The following is a 22,349-nucleotide window of genomic DNA, read 5'->3' on the forward strand; positions in this document are numbered from 1 at the left end:
CACAGGGGAGAAGACCCAGCCCTGACAGTTTTTATGATGGTCCTGAGTGTGAACTGAGAGAAACCTCCTACCCCAGAGTAAAAGGAGATCCACAAGGACTAGACATGCCACGGCTGCTCTCAGTCCCAGTATACACAGAACAGGGCTGGCAGGCTGTGGCCTAAGGCACACTTTAATTACTTTCACAGGGTTCTCAGAGGACAAACTGATCAGAACAGAAGCCCTCTGGGTTTCCAGAGCAGTGCTCTCACAGAAAACTGCAGAGGCGACCTTCTTTTAAATCCAAAGTGGTACCTCTCTGCTGAAGGCACTCATACCCTCTCTTTCTCTCTCTCCTCCAGGTGCCTGTATCACCTGCCCTTCTGCTGACACTCCTGCCTGCTGTTCCTGACTACAGCCATCATGCCTCGGGGTCGGAAGAGTAAGCTCCATGCACGTAAGAAACGCCAGCAGACCCGGGGTCAGACCCAGGATCACCAGGGTGCTCAGATCACTGCAACTAACAAGAAAAAAGTATCCTTCTCATCCCCTCTTATTTTGGGGGCTACTATCCAGAAAAAGTCTGCTGGTAGGTCACGTAGTGCTCTCAAGAAGCCTCAGAGAGCACTATCCACCACTACATCTGTAGCTGTTTCTTACAAAAAGTCATACAAGGGAGCCAACAGCAAAATTGAGAAAAAGCAAAGCTTCTCTCAGGGTCTATCCTCCACTGTGCGGTCTCGCACAGACCCTCTAACCATGAAGACAAATATGTTGGTGCAGTTCCTGATGGAAATGTACAAGATGAAAAAGCCCATTATGAAAGCAGATATGCTAAAAATTGTCCAAAAAAGCCATAAGAATCGCTTCCCTGAGATCCTTAAAAAAGCTTCTTTCAACATGGAGGTGGTATTTGGTGTTGATTTAAAGAAAGTTGATTCTACCAAGGACTCCTATGTCCTTGTCAGCAAAATGGATCTCCCCAACAATGGGACAGTGACTCGTGGGAGGGGATTTCCCAAGACAGGTCTCCTGCTGAATCTCCTGGGCGTGATCTTCATGAAGGGCAACTGTGCCACTGAGGAGAAGATCTGGGAATTCCTGAATAAGATGAGAATATATGATGGGAAGAAACACTTCATATTTGGGGAGCCCAGAAAGCTCATCACCCAAGATTTGGTGAAGCTTAAATACCTGGAGTACCGACAAGTGCCCAACAGTAATCCTGCACGCTATGAATTCCTGTGGGGTCCAAGAGCCCATGCTGAAACCAGCAAGATGAAGGTCCTGGAGTTTTGGGCCAAGGTCAATCAAACTGTCCCCAGTGCGTTCCAGTTCTGGTATGAAGAGGCTTTGAGAGATGAGGAAGAAAGAGTCCAAGCTGCAGCTATGCTCAATGATGGCAGTAGTGCCATGGGCAGAAAGTGTTCCAAGGCCAAGGCTAGCAGCTCTTCCCACGCCTAGTGAAGTTGAAGCAAATTTTGCATTTTATGGTTAAAGAGGGCAGTCACTGTTCCAAGGAGTGAAGGACTGGGTGTTACTGGAGGGAACACACTGTATAATACCTTTTGTTTCTGTTCTAAATGGATAATTTGAAGTTTTATCTGTATTTTGGGGCATATTTTTCAAATGTTCCTTTTATTTAACATTGTAATCTAAGTTTAGGATTGATATTGGTCACATTTGTTGTTTAAGAGTAAAAATTTTGCTGTTTTGTAAAACAGATTGAGAAAAATTCGATCTTATTTAGTGATCTGTTGCAAGATAACTTGGAATTAGAATAAGCATTTCCTTGAAAATGTTAAAAAAAAAAGTCAGCAGTAAAATGTATGGCATTAAGAAATAGAGAAAGAGTGTAAGACGGTCAATATTTGGTTTCCTAAATGCTTTTACTCTGTGTTTTAAGAAAATGAAAGATAAATAACCATATATGTCTGGCTTACTTAAGAATGTAGAATTAAATCATAATAAATTAGACCTCATGCTGACACACTCATTCTCCAAGTGTTAATTGAGCATCTGCTCTTGGAAGGATCCATGCTAATACTGGGAGGGCTAAGAAAAAGAAGACCTAGCAACTGACCTTAAAATTATAAGGTCGAGAAGTAGCTATCATCTAAGGAAAATGGTGATATACACTCTAAGACCAAAAGGATACATGATAAGAAGGGAGGGAGGTGGTTCCACATGAGAACAGTCAAGTATGAATTATCTAATCAAGGCGGTGTTGGGCCTAAGGAAAGTGCAGGTCCCTCAATGGGTGTTAATCTAAGTGAGGCTCCACGGTGGGCTGGATGAGGCTGTGGGAATGGCGAGCAGGGGCCAGACTCTTAGAAGTTGCCTCTCACGCAGTGGCGGGCGCCTGTAGTCCCAGCTACTCGGGAGGCTGAGGCAGGAGAATGGCGTGAACCTGGGAGGCAGAGCTTGCAGTGAGCCGAGATTGTGCCACTGCAGTCCGGCCTGGGCTAAAGAGCGGGACTCCGTCTCAAAAAAAAAGAAAAAAAAAAGAAGTTGCCTCTCAGAGGTGTGAGACAAAGCTTGGAATAGGAAACAGTTCTTAACAGTTACTTTGGGATCATGGATAAATCAGGGAGAATCTGGGGTAGGAATGTGTCCTGTGCTCTTGTCCCAGTACAAATAAACACAGCACACACTAGGTGTTTTGTGCACATCATCTCCAGCCAGTTTCTGAGAAATAAGGGTAATACCCTCAAGGGACGGGGGAGTCCCAGAAGCCACTGTGCTGGTACTCTTTGCCCTGGGCTGGGGGATCCAGAGCCTGTTCCATTAAAAGCGCATTCAATTAGGTTACCTCATTTGTGATTTGGCAAACTCTAGGCAAGGTCTAGATTTTGAGAGGTGGTTAAATGAATCAAAATAAAAGTGGTTTAGATGGAAGGATAGCTGAGAGAGAGGGAAGTTTTTGGTCCTTGAAACTCATTTTAGAATCTGTGTTGCATCTACTGAGGAAGCCTACCTCATACTAATATTGAATGATCTATCAAGTAATGAGGAAATATTATTTAGTTTTCCTTTCTAGGTAGCACTTTGTCTGATAGGGCTTTCTTTGTCCTAGAATATGGTATAATCTCTGACATCTCCTGCATTGAAAAATAAGTCCCAGTGTAGTAGATTGCAATGTCAGGGTACAAATTAATCATAATAAGAACTGGCACTATTATATGTCTCAATACATCTCAAGCACTTTACATACATTGTATACATTTTACCAGTCCTACAAAACAGAGCTTATCAAACCCACCTCACAGATAAAAAGCCTGAAGCCCACAGTCTATTAATATGTCCAATTTCACATGGCTGGTAAGTGACAGGACTGGGACAAGACCCCCAGTCTGAATTAGTGTAAAGCACACTCTGTTCCATGCCTCCCAACCTGAGACTGACTGTGTCCCCTTATTCACTTTTCTTCTCACTACTCCCAAACGTATATCAAGTGATGAAAAGATTCTGTACCCAATCTGCTGGACTGAAATACAGAACCAGAGCAAGGAAATTACCAAAATGGTCGAGAGGTGTGAATTAAGGAGAGAAAGATAATATTTGGTGACAATAAGATTACATATGCAAAGTCAGATAAACTCAAAAGATCATGGGGTCACATTCTGTCATTCTGGACTGTCCCCCTTTTTATAGGAAGTTAAATCTTTTCCAAGAGAAATACATAAGAGGGTGGTAAAGAGAAGAAATAGATCAATGTTTTTTTTTTTCTCTGACAGTATGACTTCTATCCTCGGGCTTCTGCCTTGTGTTACAGCTTCCCTATCTTATATCACTCCTGGGACAGGGATGCATTGTCTGCAAGATTTATTATAGGGAAACTGATCAAGAATTTTTAGGGATGCGGCATTTCCCAGGAAGTCATTAACTAAGGGACAAGAGCCAAGATAAAGACCTTCATATAGGAGGACTCAGCAGAACAACATGCCAGACAGAGTTCTTAGCCTGAGCATCTCCTCACTTATTCTTCAAGGTTCTCAGGGACTTGTGAGTTCCTGCATCTCAGGTCAGTAGAGGGAGGAGTCCCATTCTCTGACACATACCAAGTTGAGGACCCTGAATGAAGAATGAGGGAAGCACTCACCCAAATAGCCTTAACAGGATGTGGCTGAACCTGATTTCTACTCCGGAGGTCTTAAGAAGGTAAAGACCATGATCTGAGGCTGGCTGACTCAGGTCCATAGAGGAAGGATTCCTAACGTGTGCCAGGAGTAAAGTGAGTACCCTGAAGAGTGCAGGAACCACCAAACCCCTATCAGTGGGGATCCCACAGAATCCTCCCTATTGTCACCTCTGAGAGATTTAGGCATGAATGTCAGACAGAGGCACCCTCATATCCTCAGTAGTAACAGAGAAGTGAAGGTCTTGTTCTGAGGTGGGCAATCCCAGCTCAGCAAAGGGAGGAATATTAAGCCTTCCTGTGAGTGAGATTTAGGATCCTGAGTTAGGACCTGAGTAGGACAATCCACCATAAGACCTCAACCTGTCTACCACAGCTGCCACTCTTGGGAGACCATGGTCAGCTGTGGCCAGATAAGGCCACCCTCTTCCTCCTATCAGATCTCAGGGAGGTGCAGGCCTTTTAAATGGAGAGGTCTTCAGGTCAAAAAAGAGGGGAGCCCTAGGATCTGCTAGGAGCCAAATCAAGGAAACCGAGTGAGAACTGAGGGGACTGCTCACCTCTGAATAGAGAGGACAACAGAGTCCACCCCCCTGCATAACTCTTAAATTGCCAGGGCAACATGTAAGGCTGAGGACTCACCATCACTTTTTTTTTTTAATAATTGACCTTCTTTTTTAGAATAGTTTTACGTTCACAGCAAAACTGAGCAGAAAGCAGAGTCTCACAGGCATCCTGTCCTCCCACAGACACAGCCTCCTTCATATCAACCTCCCAAGCCAGGGTGATACATTTGTTACAATTGAGAATACATGGACACATCATTATCACCCAATGTCCGTAGTTTAGGATTCATTCCTGATGCTGCACATTCTGTAGTTTTAATATTTAAAAATGTATAATGACATATGTTTACCACCATAGAATCATCCAGAATTGTTTTACTGCTTTAAAAGTTCTCTGTGCCTGATCTATTTATCTCTCACTCTCCCCAACCCTTGGAAACCACTGAACTTTGTACTGTTTCCATACTTTTGCCTTTTCCAGAATGTCATATAGATGGAATTATGCAATGTATAGACTTTTCAAATTGGCTTCTTTCACTTTGTAATATGTATCTAAGTTTCATCCATGTCTCTTTGTGGCTTGATAGTTCATTCCCTTTTAGTGCTGAATAATATTTTATTCTGTTAATTTATCCACTCTCCTTCTGAAGGACATATTGGTTGCTTCCCAGTTTGGGCAATTATGAATAAAGCTACTATAAACATTTGTGTGCAGGTTTTTTTTGTGGACATACCGTTTTCAACTCATCTGGCTAAATAACAAGGAGCGCACTTGCTAGATCATATGATGAAAGTATGCATAGCTTTGCAAGAAACTTACAAACTGTCTTCAAAAGTGGCTGTATCATTTTTCATGTCCACCAGCAATGACAGTGTGCTCCTGTTGCTCCACATCCTCATCAGTATTTGGGGTTATCAGGGTTTTTGATTTTGACCATTCTTATAGGTATGTAGTGGTATCACATTATTGTTTTAATTTGCAAGTCTCTAATGATATGTGATGTTGACCATCATTTCATGTACATATTTGCCTTCCGTATATATTATTTGTTGAGGTGCCTGTTTAGATCTTTTGTCCATTTTTAATAGGGTTGGTCAGTTCTTATTGTTCAGTTTTAAGACATTTTTGTATGTTTTGGTTAACAGTCCCTTATCAGATATGTCTTTTGAAAATAATTTTTTCCCAACCTGGGAGTTATCTTATTCTCTTTGTGGTATCTTTAGCAGAGCAGAAGTTTTAATTTAGCGAAGTCCAGATTATCAATTATTTTCTTTCATAGATGCCCATCACATTTTATATCAGAGCTAGAAAAGATGAAATTCTTGGTCTGAAGTTGCAGTTATCAGTCAGCAGAAGAGACAGTCCACAATCCTGCATGGAGTCCAGATGAGGATCCTGAGTGCAAACTTGGGACCTAAAGAGCCCAGGACAGAGAGAGCACTAAATGCTTCTAGGCAGGGGTGGTGGGTTGAGGGGCCCCTAGACTTCCCTCATCTGGGTCCCAGAAAACTAAAGAGTCAATTTTACAACACCAATAGAGGGAGGCTCAGGCCCTGCCAAGAGCTGACATGATAATTCTAAAGGTAATCAGAGTGGATCCTCTCCAAGCCAGAACACAGAAAGCCCCACTGCGAGCCTTGTTGTCACCCAGTCAGCCCCAGGCAGGGTTGGCAAGCTGCAGCCTAAGGCACATTGTAACTTCCTCAGCTGGCTTCTCAGGGGACAGAATGACTAAGAACAATAGCCCAGTGAATACTTAGAGCAGTGTTCTCAAGGAATCCTGCAGAGGCGGCTTCTGAAAAGCCAAGGTAGTATCTGCCTGCTGAAGGTGTTCTCAGGATTTCATTTGCTCTTCTCCAGGAACCACATCACCTGCCCTTCTGCCTACACTCCTGCCTGCTGTGCCTAACCACAGCCATCATGCCTCGGGGTCAGAAGAGTAAGCTCCGTGCCCGTGAGAAACGCCAGCGGACCCGTGGTCAGACCCAGGATCTCAAGGTTGGTCAGCCTACTGCAGCAGAGAAAGAAGAGTCTCCTTCCTCTTCCTCATCTGTTTTGAGGGATACTGCCTCCAGCTCCCTTGCTTTTGGCATTCCCCAGGAGCCTCAGAGAGAGCCACCCACCACCTCTGCTGCTGCAGCTATGTCATGCACTGGATCTGATGAAGGCGACAAGAGCCAAGATGAGGAAAATGCAAGTTCCTCCCAGGCCTCAACATCCACTGAGAGATCACTCAAAGATTCTCTAACCAGGAAGACGAAGATGTTAGTGCAGTTCCTGCTGTACAAGTATAAAATGAAAGAGCCCACTACAAAGGCAGAAATGCTGAAGATCATCAGCAAAAAGTACAAGGAGCACTTCCCTGAGATCTTCAGGAAAGTCTCTCAGCGCACGGAGCTGGTCTTTGGCCTTGCCTTGAAGGAGGTCAACCCCACCACTCACTCCTACATCCTCGTCAGCATGCTAGGCCCCAACGATGGAAACCAGAGCAGTGCCTGGACCCTTCCGAGGAATGGGCTTCTGATGCCTCTACTGAGTGTGATCTTCTTAAATGGCAACTGTGCCCGTGAAGAGGAAATCTGGGAATTCCTGAATATGCTGGGGATCTATGATGGAAAGAGGCACCTTATCTTTGGGGAACCCCGAAAGCTCATCACCCAAGATCTGGTGCAGGAAAAATATCTGGAATACCAGCAGGTGCCCAACAGTGATCCCCCACGCTATCAATTCCTGTGGGGTCCAAGAGCTCATGCAGAAACCAGCAAGATGAAAGTCCTGGAGTTTTTGGCCAAGGTGAATGACACCACCCCCAATAACTTCCCACTCCTTTATGAAGAGGCTTTGAGAGATGAAGAAGAGAGAGCTGGAGCCTGGCCCAGAGTTGCAGCCAGGCATGGCACTATAGCCATGACTAGTGCGTATTCCAGGGCCACATCCAGTAGCTCTTCCCACCCCATGTGAGATCTAAGGCAAATTGTTCACTTTGTGGTTGAAAGACCTGCTGCTTTCTCTGTTCCTGTGATGCATGAATAACTCATTGATTTATCTCTTTGTTGTATTTTCCATGATGTTTCTTAAAATAGAAAGTTTATTTAGATTCAGAATATAAGTTTAGAAATGGCATGCATCACACATTTATTGCTGTTTATCAGGTTGGTTTAGTGATAATAATTTTGTTTTTGAAATACAAATAGAAAATCCTGAAATAATTTTTGTAATACAGAGCAAAATAACATGGCATGGGAGTAAGTTTATCCTTAGAAATTTAAAATAACTCCGCAGTAAAATAGGTAGAATCTGAAGATAGAAAGGGAAGAAAAGTAAAAGTTGCTTTATTCGTGGTTTGTCTTACTCAGTTCGGTCTTTTTTTGCTCATAAATTTAAAAGTTACATACCTGGTTTGCTTAGATTATTCAAGAATGTGGAGGCCTGGGCCAAGGTCAATGACAGTGTCTCCATTGTCTTCCCTCCATTAAGAGAAGACTTTAAGAGATGAGGGAGAGAGAGCCAGAGACAGTGTTGCAACTGGGCCTGGCATGTTTCAGTGTGGTGTCCAGCAGTGTCTCCCACTCCTTGTGAAGACTGAGGTATATTCTTTACTTTTGATTAAGAAAACACGTAACCTTCTAATTAATGGAGGGCCAAAGGGGAGTTGGTGGGAACACCATGTATAACATATTTGTATGTAAAATGATTTATCTTTTCTTTTTCCTGTTTTTCAGTGTTCTTTTTTTAAATTGTAGATTTATTTCGTTTCAGAATCTAAGTTTATGAATGGCATGAATCACTCATTTATTAAAATATATCAGGTTGGAGAGTGAGAATTTTTGCATTATGTAAAACAATTTAAAAATCTTTTAAGTCTTTTTCTGTGATCTAGAACAAGATAATATGGCATTGGAATATGGAATTTGTGAAAAGGAAATTACCTTGCAATAAAGTTGGTGGGACCAGGAAGTAGAGAAAAAAAAAGTAAAATGTGGTCAATTCTTGCTTTGTTTTATTCTTTTTAGTCTTTCTTTGTAAAACTGAAGTATATGTACCCGGATCGGCTTAGCTTTTTCAGGAATGTGGGGGAAATTAAATAGCAATACATTTGACTTCCTGGTCACTTACACTTTAATTGTCCAAATATTAATTGAGCAGCTGTACTTTGGAGGGCTCCTGGCTAGTACCGGATAAGCTAAGAAAACAAAAAACAAACAAACAACAAAAAAACCCCAATCCCCGCCCATAGAATTTTAGAACCCAACAGCAGCTATCATATAACGAAGGTAATGAGATACTCCCTAAGACCTAAAGACAGGTGAAAAGAGGGGATAAAAAAGAAGGTGGGGGTATTTCCAGCAGTGGAATCTAGTGTAAATGTCCTAAGCAAGGTAACTGAGACTTCGGGAAACTGAACATACTGCAATAGGAGGTAATTTTATGTCCTGGCATAGTGCCTAGATGGGGCGCACTGAGCAGGGGTCACACACTCAGATGGTGGATCTCACACTTGAGAGATGGAGACTGGAATGAAAAATTGCCTTTAACAGTTACTTTGGGATTGTGGAAAAACCAGAGGGGATCTTTGCCTGGAGCAGGGATTGAAAGTGGCCGGTGCTCTTGTCCCAGTGCAAGTGAAGTGAATCCAGTACACAAACTAGGTGTTTTATGAGCGTAGTCCCCAGGGTGTTTCTGAGAAATAAAGGTGATACTTCTTTAAGACTGGAAACTCATAAGCCACTGGGCTAATACTCTGCTATCAGCTGGGGAGCCAGAACCCATTCCATTAAAAGGAATTTTTTTTCCTTTCATGTGTTTTTGCAAATTCTAAGGGAGATCTAGATTTTTGATGGTGGTAAAATGAATGAAAATAAGACTGGTTTGGATGAAAGGCCAGAGTTGGTCCTTGAACCAAAGCCTAGAAGGTTTGAGTTGCTTTCAGCTGAGAAAGACAACTCCACACTCAAAATATGATTTAATATGGAAAAGTTATTTGGAGTTTCTTTGTAAGCTGCGTTTTGGGCTGATTTTGTTGTTCCATGTCTTAGAATGCTGTATATTCTTTGTTATCTCTTGGACTTAAAGAAAATCAGCAGGGTGGATGATTTCTTCTGTAGTTGAAATAATCATAATAATAACAAGTATTGTTTAAAGTCTCAATGCACACCAGGGCTTTGCACACTTTCACCACATTCCACCAGTCCTACAAGACAAGGCTTATCAAGCTCATTTCACAGATGTAGAGCCTGAGGCTCATAGAGTTTGGTAATGTGCCCAAGTTCACACAGCTAGTAAGTGATAGGGCTGGAACTAGACTGCTGGTCTGAATTCCTCTAGAGCCCACACTGTTCCACTCCTCCCAAACTGAAGCTTACTGTGAATTGCTTAATTCATTTTCTTCTACAACCGCAAAGTGTGTCTCAGGTAAGAAAGAAGAGGTCTCTGTACCCCAAACACTGGATTGGAATACATAACCAGAGCAAGAAGAATACCAAAATAATTGACAGATGTGAATTAAAGAGAAAAAGAAATAATACTCGGTGACAATATGATCACCGACAGAAGCAAAATTGGATAGCTTCAAAAGATCAAAAGATTACAAAAATCATCTGGCTCCACCCTTTTCTGTAGAAAGTAAAACTTTTAGAACTACCCTTTGGTTGGTGAAGTGAAGGAATAGATCAGCATGTTTTTTTCCCTGAGAGCACAACATCTGTCCTAGGCTCTCCACCTTCCGTTTCAGTTTCCCAACATCACATCACTTCTGGGACAGGGACCTCTTCTCTGCAAGGTTTGCAAAGAGGAAACTGGTCAAATTTTTGCAGGGATGTGACATTTCCCTGGAAGAGGTTGATCAAGAGACAGAAGCCAACATGAGAACCCTCATGAATGAATGGTGGAGAGAAAACCACTCCAAAATGTAAGGGTTCATCCAGACCCTCAGGAGAGTGACCTCAGTTCAGTAGATAGAGGAGTCTCAGGTTCTGCTACATGTAAAGGCGAGGAGCATAAATGAAGACTGATGGAAGGACCCAGCCAAAACTGTGGGGTTCTATGGAGTCCTTTCCTTATTATCTGTTTTTGCAGGTTGCAAAAGGACTGTGATCATATGAAGATCATCCAGGAGTACAACTCGAAATTCTCAGAAAACAGGACCTTGATGTGAGAGGAGCAGGTTCAGGTAAACAAAGGGTAAGTTACAGGTTTGCTCACTTGTCAAGGTGAGGACCTGAATGTGGACTAAGGGTAGCTAGCACCCACATGGCCTCACAAAGTCCCCTCTGCTGTCAGCCCTAGGAAGCCTTGGCGGAGATGGCAGGCTGATTTCTGCCTGGAAAGTCTCAGGGAGATGACTGGTTCCGTCTAATTGGGGCAGCCTCAGTTTTACAGAGCGAAGAGGCCGAGACCCTAACAAGAATCAATGTAGGGCTTTTAAGTGTTAAGAGGGGACTCCACCAGCAGATGAGTCCCCACAGAATTCACCCCCTGTTTTGAGGCATCAGACAGAGCTATCTACCTAAGGTGCCTCTCATTTCCGCCTGGAAGGTCTCATGGAGGATGGGGAGCGTGGGGCCTGAAGGGAGTAGCTTCAGTTCTGCCTGGATAGGAAACCAGAGTCACGGTGAGGACTCTGAGAGCTGATGAGAAGGCCTCTGCCCAAAACGGGACTTTCACAGAGCCCTGCCGCTGCTGTCAGGCCTGTGAGGCCCAGGCAGGGGTGGCCTGTGTGGCACGCTCAGATTTCCACCTTGGGGGCTGAGAGAGGTGGGGCTATTGTTTGGAGGCTGGCGGATTTGGGTCAGCAGGCGGAGTCGTCCCAGACTGCTAGATACTAAGGTGAGGACCCCTAGTGGGGACGTAGGGACCAGCGACGCTAGAACAGTTACGTCCAGAAGCGTACCACCCCGGCCGTCAGCCCGGAGGCCACGGGCTGCCGGATGTGGCTCATCCTGACTTCCGCTTTGAAGGCGAGGACCCCAGCGAGCGTAAGGGCGCAGTGTCTGCCTGGCGGATTTGGGTCAGCAGGCGGAAGTCGTCCCAGGCTGCTAGATACTAAGGTGAGGAACCCTAGTGGGGACATAGGGACCAGCGACACTAGAACAGTGACGTCCCGTAGCGTCCTGCCTCTGCCGTCAGCCCTCAGAGGCCCTGGGCTGCCGGATGTGGCTCATCCTCATTTCCTTTTTGAAGGCGAGGACCCGAGCGAGCTTAAGGGGTGGGGTGCAGCGTCTGGTCAGCCGAGGGTGAATTCTCAGGACTGGTCGGGAGTCAAGGTGAGGACCCTGAGTGTAAATTGAAGAGACCACCCCCACCCGTAACAAAGAGGTCCCCTCTAAGTCCCGCTTCTGCATTTGGTCCTGGGAGGCCTCAGGTAACCGGATGGGTAGCACCCTGACTGTCTGTTCAGCGACTCAGGGAGACGAAGGCTTTGGCCTAAGGCTTATAGACTCAGGTCAATAGAGGGAGGAGTCCTAAACCCTACTACCCGTAATCCCAGAACTTTGGGAGGCCGAGGCGGGTGGATCACGAGGTCAGGATATCAAGACCATCCTGGCTAACACGGTGAAACCCCGTCTCTACTAAAAATAGAAAAAATTAGCCAGGCGTGGTGGTGGGCTGCTGTAGTCCCAGCTACTCAGGAGGCTGAGGCAGGAGAATGGCGTGAACCCGGGAAGCGGAGCTTACAGTGAGCCGAGATTGCACCACTGCACTCCAGCCTGGGCGACAGAGCGAGACTCCGTCTCAAGAAAAAAAAAAAAAAAAAAAAAAAAAAAGTCCCGCTCCTGCTGTCGTCACACGCAGGCCCCAGTCAGCCTTGGTGGGATGTGGCCCACTATGACTGTGAACTTAGGTCCAAGGAATATGAGAACTTTTGTCTACGGGGCATGGTGTTAGGAGCAGTTGATGGGTGGAGTCCCAGAAAGAGTGCTGAGTGGAGGTGGAGACACTGAGTGAGGAAATGGCGGCTACTCTATACACGAGGGAGACAACTGCGCCTGACGCTGTCCCTGGGAGTCCCAGGCCAGAGCTGGCAGGCTCAAGTACTCCCTGGCTTCTGCCTTCATGGTCTTAAGAGAGAGGAGGGCCTTGGTTTAAGACCTCACTGCCCCAGTTCAGTAGAGAGATAGGAGTCATACGCCAAGACAGGTGTCAAGGTACAATTTCTTTATGAGGAATGAGGTAACCATCTAGTCCAGAACAGGCAGGAACACAGTCTTACCTTGGCGTTCATTCCTTAGAAGCCAGGGTTAGAACTCTCAAGTTGAGATGCCCCTCATTTCCTTCAGGTACTGTTTCAGGTACGTAATGGCTTTGGTTTAACATGAAAACCCTTGTTTAGTACAGGGAGGAGGCCCAGTTCCTAAAAGATGGTGATACTGAGGGAGTATGAGGGGACCCCCTCCAAGAAAGAGGTAACACAGATAGAGCCCTATCCCTACTGAGACCTGGGAGATCCAGGTATGGTGACATGATGAGTCTCACTCACTTCTTCCTAGAGCATCTCAGGGAAGTGGGGAACTTCATCAAAGGGGGCAGCCTTATGTTAGCAGCTAGAGGATTCCTAGGTAATTCCAGGAGTCAAAAAGAAGACCCTGAGAACTGGGGGAACCACTCATCCCATAACAGTGAAAGAAACACGGAATTCCTTCCTGATTTTCATCCTTGGGAGATGATGGACAATTGTAGCCAGATGGGAAAAGTTTCACTTCTTCCTCAGGGAGTTGTCGGGGGTGCTTTGTATGACTGGATAGGCGTTAGATCAAGACAGAGAAGACACTGAGGGAGGAATGAGATGAGCATTTACCTAGAGAGTGGGGCTTCACCAAGTTCCACCCCCTCTCAGCTCTGGGAAACCCCAGGCAGAAGTACCCAGATGTGTCATCCCCTCAAGACTAGCCCTGGGTACTCAGAGAGGTGAAGGCTTTTGTATGAGCCTGGAAGAATCAAGTGGGATTAGAGAGGAGCTCAGACTCTGCTTGAGTGAAGACTAAAGAGAACAACGACCCCAGAACAGTGGAGCCCCATAGAGGACGTGGTGACTGGATGTGATTCAGGCTTTCTTTCATCTTGGGACTATGAGGCAATGAGAATCTTAATCTGATGTAAGGGGCCTCAGGTCAGTAGAGAGAGGATTTCCAGGTTGTGCCAGGCCTCATAGAGAGGACTTGAGGGAACTCCCACCTCATCAGTGGGGATCCCTCAGAGTCCCTCTGTATGTCAGCGCTAGGAAGCCCCGAGCATAAATGTCAGAAGTGCCCCTAAATTCCTCTTCAGGAGTAACAGGGAAATGAAGGTCTTAGTCAGATGGGTTAGCAGGAGGGGTGGGAGGCATTTTAGGCCCTCCCAGGAGTCAAACTGGAGACCTTGAGTGAGGACCATGAGTGGGGCTACACATCACAGGGCTTCAACCTGCCAGCCACAGCTTTCAGCCTCTGGAGAATATGGGCATTGTGACCAGATACAGCCACCCTCATTTCCTCCATTGGGTCTCAGGCAGATGTAGGCCTTACTATGAGTAAATGTCCTCAGGTGTAGAGAGAACAGAGCCCTAGGCCCTTCTGGGAGTCGAAGTGTGAGTGTGGACTGAAGGCACCATTCCCCCAAGCCCCCAACCCCCACCCCAAATAGAGGAAAAACAACGATGCTAGCCCTGTCTCTGCACTTAGCTCTGAAAGGCCTTGGCCAAGGGTTGCCAGGCTGAGACTTTATTTCTTTGCATCAGGTCTAAGGGAGGTGACAGCTTTGGTCTGAAGATGCAGCACCAGTTAGCAGAAGACAGGTTCCCAGAACTTAGATATAGATGAGGACTCTGAATTAAGATTGAGGTCCAACTAGCCCAGGACAGAGAGAGTTCCATAGAACTGTCAGCACTGCCATCCCGCCCAGCCCCCGGTAAGAATGGTAGGTTGAAGCAGTGCCTCATTTTTCTTTGCTGGATTCCAGGGAGCTTTGAAGTGTCAGCTTCAGAGCAGCACAGGAAGGAGGTCCCAGACCCTTCCAAGAGTAGATACGAAGATCCTGTATATGAATTGAGAGGGCCCTTGAACACAGAGGGAGTCTACACTGCCAACCTCTGCTGTCACCCAGTCAGCCCCAGGCAGGGTTGGCAACAAGAACCGAGTGGGTTCCTAGAGCAATGCCCTCAAGAAAACCAGCAGAAGTGGCTCTCTAAAAGCCAAGGTGGTACCTCCCTGCTGCAAGTACTCACAGGATCTCATTCTCTCTCCTTCAGGTGCCACATCTCCTGCCTTTCTGCTCACTTTCCTGCCTGTTTTGCCTGACCACAGCCATCATGCCTCGGGGTCAGAAGAGTAAGCTCCGAGCTCGTGAGAAACGCCGCAAGGCGCGAGAGGAAACCCAGGATCTCAAGGTTGCTCATGCCACTGCAGCAGAGAAAGAGGAGTGCCCCTCCTCCTCTCCTGTTTTAGGGGATACTCCCACAAGCTCCCCTGCTGCTGGCATTCCCCAGAAGCCTCAGGGAGCTCCACCCACCACCACTGCTGCTGCAGCTGTGTCATGTACCAAATCTGACGAAGGTGCCAAATGCCAAGGTGAGGAAAATGCAAGTTTCTCCCAGGCCACAACATCCACTGAGAGCTCAGTCAAAGATCCTGTAGCCTGGGAGGCAGGAATGCTGATGCACTTCATTCTACGTAAGTATAAAATGAGAGAGCCCATTATGAAGGCAGATATGCTGAAGGTTGTTGATGAAAAGTACAAGGATCGCTTCATTGAGATCCTCAATGGAGCCTCTCGCCGCTTGGAGCTCGTCTTTGGCCTTGATTTGAAGGAAGACAACCCTAGTGGCCACACCTACACCCTAGTCAGTAAGCTAAACCTCACCAATGATGGAAACCTGAGCAATGATTGGGACTTTCCCAGGAATGGGCTTCTGATGCCTCTCCTGGGTGTGATCTTCTTAAAGGGCAACTCTGCCACCGAGGAAGAGATCTGGAAATTCATGAATGTGTTGGGAGCCTATGATGGAGAGGAGCACTTAATCTATGGGGAACCCCGTAAGTTCATCACCCAAGATCTGGTGCAGGAAAAATATCTGAAGTACGAGCAGGTGCCCAACAGTGATCCCCCACGCTATCAATTCCTATGGGGTCCGAGAGCCTATGCTGAAACCACCAAGATGAAAGTCCTCGAGTTTTTGGCCAAGATGAATGGTGCCACTCCCCGTGACTTCCCATCCCATTATGAAGAGGCTTTGAGAGATGAGGAAGAGAGAGCCCAAGTCCGATCCACTGTTAGAGCCAGGCGTCGCACTACTGCCACGACCTTTAGAGCGCGTTCTAGAGCCCCATTCGGCAGGTCCTCCCACCCCATGTGAGAACTCAGGCAGATTGTTCACTTTGTTTTTGTGGCAAGATGCCAACCTTTTGAAGTAGTGAGCAGCCAAGATATGGCTAGAGAGATCATCATATATATCTCCTTTGTGTTCCTGTTAAACATAGTATCTTTCAAGTGTTTTTCTTTTAATAGAATGTTTATTTAGAGTTGGGATCTATGTCTATGAGCGACATGGATCACACATTTATTGGTGCTGCCAGCTTTAAGCATAAGAGTTTTGATATTCTATATTTTTCAAATCCTTGAATCTTTTTTGGGTTGAAGAAGAAGAAAGCATAGCTTTAGAATAGAGATTTTCTCAGAAATGTGTGAAAGAACCTCACACAACATAATTGGAGTCTTAAAATAGAGGAAGAGCAAGCAAAGCATGTCAAGTTTTTGTTTTCTGCATTCAGTTTTGTTGGTGTAAAATCCAAAGATACATACCTGGTTGTTTTTAGCCTTTTCAAGAATGCAGATAAAATAAATAGTAATAAATTATATTACTTGTTCAGTGGCTCATTTATTCTCACCATAAATTGAGCATCTGCTCTTTGTAAGGCTCTGTGATAGTAGTGATTGTACTAAGTTAAAGAAGACCCTTCCCCTGCACACAGATTTTTAGTCTAAGGACAGTGATTATTTAAAGAAGATGGTGAGATACACTCTAACATATACAGATTTTTTTTTTTACATAAACACTCATTTAAAAAAAAAAAGAAGTGAGAATGGTGGGAGAAGGTTCAGACAAGAGCAGTCAAGTGTTAATTTCCTAGCCAAGGCACTTCGTGGTGTGGGACAATGCAAGTCCCTCGTTGGGAGGTCATTTTAAGTTAGCTCCATGGTGAACTGGATGAGGTTGTGATAATCCTAAGAAGGTGCCAAACCCTCAGATCATGAGCCTTAGAGTTGAGAGATTAAGCCTGGAAAGGGAAACTGCCCTTAACAGTTACTTTGGGATTGTGGGTAAAGCAGAGAGAACCTGTGTCTGGAGTAGGAGTGGAAGAATACAGTGCTCTCGTCCCAGGGCAGTCAAACACAGTGCACAAACTAGTTGTTTTATGCACATTGTCTCCAGAAAGTGTTTGAGAAATAAGGGTTATACTTCCTTGAGGTGAGATGCCAAGAAGCCACTAAGCTAACACTCTTTTCCCTAAGCTTGTGCAGCCAGAGCCTACTCCATTAATTAGGTCTTCTCATATATAATGTCGCAAAACTCCAAGGTAGGGCTAGATTCATTGGTGATGAAATAAGTGAAAATAAGAATGTTTTTGTAGGAGGGGAATCTCAGAGGGAGGGGAGTCGTTGGTCCTTGACATAAACTCTATAAGCTTAGAGTTGAATTCTGATGAAGTCCCTGCTCCCATATTAAATAACATATTCTCTCATGGGGAGAATTTACATAGCGTTACTTGCTTTGCAGCATTTTGGCTTATTTGGTGGTGGGTTTTTAGAGCACTGAATGTTCTCTGACAATTCCTGGACAAAACAAAAATTTTCCAGAGATGAGAATAGCCTTTCTTGTGTGAATATAATAGTAGTAACTGCCATTCATTAAAGACCCAATATTTGCCAGTCATTTTGCCAGATGCCTTACATACATTACATGTGTTCCAACAATTCTACAAGATGGGGCTTATCAAATTAGGAGATGAAAAACTTGTAACATTCTGAAGTTCACATGGCTGGTAAGTGCCAGGGCTGGGACAAAACCCCTGGTCTGAATGTTTCTAGGGCCCACACTGTCCTGCTTCTCTCAATCTGAGGCCAAACTGTCTCTTAATTCTCACTGTTCCACAATATCTCTCAAGTGATAACAAGTGCCCTGTGGCCAAAGTACTAAAAGCAGGCCTCTTAGTGAAAGGAAAGTTAAAATGAGAAACAAAGTTTTGGACTGTCTGTGGGGTTCATTGGCCTGGGGTTTTCCCGCCTTAGCCCACGAGTTCCTCTAGAGCTGACTCTGCTCTGGGCCCAGCACATAAGTCTAGTCCAGTGCTTTCCAACATTACAGTGCCCTTCCCTGGGGTCTTCCCCAGTGTGCCCCCCTGTCCACACTGGAACTGACCTACTGGTCAGCTTCACTGCATCTTTCTCTGGAGCCTGCACCTGCTCCCGGAGGAAAAGACAGCCCAGACTCACCTGCGTTTTCCCTGACACAGAGGGTTCCAACTGCTTGGAGGTCCCACCCCTCACCACAGATGCCCTTTGATAGCAACAGCCCCTTTCGTGTAATTGTTCACTTCAAACAGTGAAACTTAGACACCTCTTCATGTCTCTGGGTACTGCCACCACACTGTTAAAGTGTTTTCAAATCTACTGGTGAGAAGAGTGATTTAGCGCAGAATCTACTGTTTCTTGGTTTATAACCCTGAGGCTAGAAAAGAGGCTTTTTAAAACCACCCTGATATTTGCAGTAGGATTTCAATAGAGTATTTTATTTGAGACAGGCCACTGAACACATACACCAATGAGTGAATTTACCTATGTGGTCAACATCCAAAGCCTCCCTCTTAAGTGGTAGATAAGGAAAGACAGAGGAAATCACTGTGTAAGCAAACATCTACTGTGGCTGAATCCCTAAAAATCTTTCTTCAAGTCCTCAGAGGCGGAAAATGGTCCCTTGGCAGACATGCCAACTTTGAATAAAAAGAAAAAAATAACTTACTATCCTTCAATTTACTCTTATCTATATCTGCCCCAGAGGAAAATATTGGTTTTTCAGTGTGCTTCATTGTACCTGTTCAGGTGTTTGGGAATGTTAAGTAGGTGGTGGGTAGCTGTGATTTGACCAGGCACCAAAGGTAGGAGAAAATTCTCAGCCTGTTAAAATTACGCAGGTTATTATAAAGAGTCGTGCAGAAAGGTGCTATTGATTGACAAAGGACAAATCCTCCTTGTAGAAATTTCCAGGATCATTTTGAAAATTAGACATGACCTTGTGTTTGAAAACATCTGTCACATAGTAGACACTAGAAAAATGTTGCAAATTTCAAGGCAAATTTGGCCTTCTTACAAACTCCTCTAAGAAATGAAGAGGGTTATTGTCCTAACCAATTATAAGAGTTGCTCTTCATTGAACATCTACTGTGTACCAGTTTATGGGAGAGATGGCAAGTGTTTATCCACATGATGTCCTGCTCTTTTTCCCGGGCTCATGGAGAGACTACATTCCCAGTCTACTCATAGTTAAAAAGGGTCATGTGATTAACCCTTGCCACTGAAATATGAGTAAAAGCATGTTTGTCACCTCTAGGCCAAGGCACTGAGATCCAGTCGGCCACCTCCATGCTTTCTCTTCCATTCAACAGCAAACATGGAGAACCCACATTGAGGTGTGGAGCCACATGATGGAAACAACCTGGTTCCCTAGGTCACTGCCAACCCACTTCAGGTTTTATGTGCACAAAAAAAGAAACATTTATCATGTTAACCCATTCATATTTCAAGGTTTTTGTTGTTGTTGTTGTTGGATCAGTTAGCATTTACTTTATTTGAGTGATATACACAACTACTATTTCTATTGTCTGTCAGGCCTATTAAAAATATTTTAATCACAAAGCTAGTGGTAGTATGCATATTCTTGTTGGAAAAAAATTTAATACCAATAAATCACAATCTCCTCCCTCACAACATTCCTCTAAAATTCAGCCCCCTTTTCAAAAGTAACCACAATTAATAATTTGTTGTGTGTCATTTTAAAGCTGACTCAAAGCTTTTTAATACATAGATGTGCTATGAAAATATATTGAGATGTGCTATGAAAATATATATCAGAGTCCATTAGAGAGACCACATGCTAAACTAAGCCCACAGAACCCAAAGCAGCTGGCAGTCAGGGGTTTGGATCTAGAGTACAGCATAAGGTAGACTATCAGGGGAACCAGCCCCCAATATTTCAACGTAGGTTCTTTTCTATTTTCCCTAAGGGTCGGCCAGTCTGAGAAATAAAGGGAAAGAGTGCAAAAGAGATAAATTTTAAAGCTGGGTGTCCGGGGGAGACATCACATGTTGGCAGGTTCCGTGATGCCCCCTGAGCCGTAAAACCAGCAAGTTTTTATTAGCAATTTTCAAAGGGGAGCGAGTGTGCAAATAGGATGTGTGTCACAGAGATCACACGCTTCAAGGGTAACAAAAGATCACAAGGCAGAAGGTCAGGGCAAGATCACAAGGTCAGGGTGAAACTCGAATTACTAATGAAGTTCCATGTCCTGCTGTGCATGCATTGTCATTGATAAACATCTTAACAGGGTTCAAGAGCAGAGAACCCGTCTGACTAGAATTCACCAGGCTGGAATTTCCTAATCCTAGCAAGCCTGGGGGCGCTGCAGGAGGCCAGGGCATGTTTCATGCCTTATTTGCAACTGCATAAGGCAGACACCCCCAGAGCAGCCATTTTAGAGGCCCCCCATGGGAATGCATTCTTTTCCCAGGGCTGTTAATTATTAATATTCCTTACTCGGGAAAGAATTCAGCAATATTTCTCTTACCTGTTTTCGGTAATAAGAGAAATATGGCTCTGTCCTGCCTGGCTCCCAGGCAGTCAGACCTAATAGTTATCTCCCTTGTTCCCTGAACATTGCTGTTATCCTGTTCTTTTTTCAAGGTGCCCAGATTTCATATTGTTCAAACACGCATGCTTTACGAACAATTTGTGCAGTTAACGCAATCATCACAGGGTCCTGAGGTGACATACATCCTCAGCTTATGAAGATGATGGGATTAAGAGATCAAAGTAAAGACAGGCATAGGAAATTATAAGAGTATTGATTGGGGAAGTAATAAATGTCCATGAAATCTTCACAATTTATGTTCTTCTGTCACGGCTTCAGCAGGTCCCTCCATTCAGGGTCCCTGACTTCCCACAACAGTAGAGAAGGAACCAGAAGGAGAGAGGGCAGAGAGTCTGATGGAGGGCCTGAACAACTTCCATGAATTGATTTGGGAAATCTCTGAATAATCGTTACCAGCCTGAAATTGTAGGATGATCTGAGTGGGCAGATCTATTGAATGAAAGGATCAGAGGCTGCCTGGTTTCCTGGGTCACCTGAAGGCAGAGAGCCTCTGCCAACCCATATCAGGTTTTATTTGCATGGACACCCCACGCTCCCTTAGAATTCCCCCCTACTTATTATCTAGCTCCCCTTTGTCACTCAGCAATTCTAGTGATGGATTTTGAGAGAGTTATATGTCTTGACTACCCTGAGGGTCCGATACACCCTTGCCAGAGTGCCAGAGCTGACAGCTATCTTCATGCCTATTTGAGGCAGGTATTTCTTCCCCTGTGGACAGTGGATCCTCTCCACTGAGGCTAGGGCTATGTGAATAGGTAGGGTTAGTGGAATATGACAGACATTCACTAGTGATGTGACAGCAGTTGAGGTAGGCTCAGTGTATCAATGTAACAGTGAAAGGGGGTATGCAACTGCAAGGAAGGGGAAATTGGAGAGCAGATTGACTGATGCTAAGTACTGCAAGTTATACTGCAGACAAAAGGCTGGGTGTAGACATGTCTCCTAAAACAATCCAGATGATGCCCTCAACTCTGACTGCTTCCCATAGTCTCAGAGTTCTTGGCACACCAGAGGGTAGGTGCCTGCTGGCTGTATTTGCTGGACTATGTTGCCACCAGATACTGTAGAGTAGAGCATCGGCCCAAGGTGTAGACATTTGCAGAGTGAATGGTGAGCTGATGGAGATGGCACACTACCTTTTTAAAATGATGGTGGCTGATAGAGATGTGTGAAATCCAATGCAGAAAGCATCACATACCATCCTGTTGCCAGGATATCCACCTCCAAGGTGAGAATGTGAAAGCTTGGGAGGGAGACGTTCATAATCACACTCTCAGTAATAGATTCCATGGAGGCAGAAGACCCTACCACGGGGTAGGCTCCACATTTTGGTACTGTGATTTATTCAGTTTTGGTGCTTTGATTCATTAATTTATTCATTAAACATTTATTGAACATATACTGAGGGAAACCGTACATAAACAAAAGAAAAGGAAATGGCAAGGCACTTGATTCAGGCTGTGGGTGTGAGGATGGAGAGGAGGAGTCACGTTTGAGTTTTGGAAAGTTAGGGACTATGTGAAAGGGCGAGGGACAGCCTATAATGACTGAATCCTGAAGGTTGGATAACTAGGTAGAAGTTTCTCTTAGCTGAGATTGAGGATAAAGGAGAAGGAAGAGTTGGTGGTGATTTGCGTTAGGAGTAGAAATGAGTAAGGGTGTGGCAAGTGAGGTCAGTGTGGGCTCTATGGATGGTAATGTTCTGATGGTTATCCAAGTGATGTTCAATGTGAAGTAGAAAATGTGAATTTGGCTATCAGGAGAGAAGC

General features: G+C 44.9%; 3 protein-coding genes across 4 annotated transcripts; all 3 read left to right on the plus strand.

The window, feature by feature from the left end:
* Positions 1 to 341: 341 nt before the first annotated feature.
* MAGEB3 (MAGE family member B3) lies at positions 342 to 3,148 on the plus strand. The gene has a single exon (XM_055106410.2). The coding sequence runs from the start codon at positions 403 to 405 to the stop codon at positions 1,441 to 1,443; it is 1,041 nt and encodes a 346-aa protein (XP_054962385.1). The 5' UTR covers positions 342 to 402; the 3' UTR covers positions 1,444 to 3,148.
* Positions 3,149 to 6,308: 3,160 nt separating this feature from the next.
* Positions 6,309 to 9,295, plus strand: LOC100995562 (melanoma-associated antigen B4). Its single transcript, XM_003807130.4, has one exon. It carries the CDS (start codon positions 6,605 to 6,607, stop codon positions 7,643 to 7,645), a length of 1,041 nt encoding a protein of 346 aa, XP_003807178.1. The 5' UTR covers positions 6,309 to 6,604; the 3' UTR covers positions 7,646 to 9,295.
* A 1,966-nt stretch (positions 9,296 to 11,261) lies between these two features.
* Positions 11,262 to 18,851, plus strand: LOC100995211 (melanoma-associated antigen B1). 2 transcript variants are annotated; one of them, XM_003807129.4, is made up of 2 exons: positions 11,262 to 11,730; positions 14,907 to 18,851. In XM_003807129.4, the coding sequence occupies exons 1-2, from the start codon at positions 11,611 to 11,613 to the stop codon at positions 16,008 to 16,010; spliced, it is 1,224 nt and encodes a 407-aa protein (XP_003807177.2). In that variant the 5' UTR covers positions 11,262 to 11,610; the 3' UTR covers positions 16,011 to 18,851. The 2 variants fall into 2 exon arrangements, with proteins under 2 accessions (XP_003807177.2, XP_054962506.1); XM_055106531.1 differs by having other exon boundaries at positions 11,262 to 11,946; positions 14,907 to 16,505.
* The last annotated feature ends 3,498 nt before the right edge of the window (positions 18,852 to 22,349 follow it).

Source organism: Pan paniscus, chromosome X (assembly GCF_029289425.2).
Source record: "Pan paniscus chromosome X, NHGRI_mPanPan1-v2.0_pri, whole genome shotgun sequence".
Taxonomy (NCBI): domain Eukaryota; kingdom Metazoa; phylum Chordata; class Mammalia; order Primates; family Hominidae; genus Pan; species Pan paniscus.

Coding starts and splice junctions, on each gene's coding strand:
- MAGEB3 (XM_055106410.2), top strand. CDS start 403: ATGCCTCGGGGTCGGAAGAGTAAGCTCCATGCACGTAAGAAACGCCAG.
- LOC100995562 (XM_003807130.4), top strand. CDS start 6,605: ATGCCTCGGGGTCAGAAGAGTAAGCTCCGTGCCCGTGAGAAACGCCAG.
- LOC100995211 (XM_055106531.1), top strand. CDS start 11,611: ATGTGGCTCATCCTGACTTCCGCTTTGAAGGCGAGGACCCCAGCGAGC. Junction 11,947..14,906: donor AGGACTGGTCGGGAGTCAAG/GTGAGGACCCTG, acceptor TCTCTCCTTCAG/GTGCCACATCTCCTGCCTTT.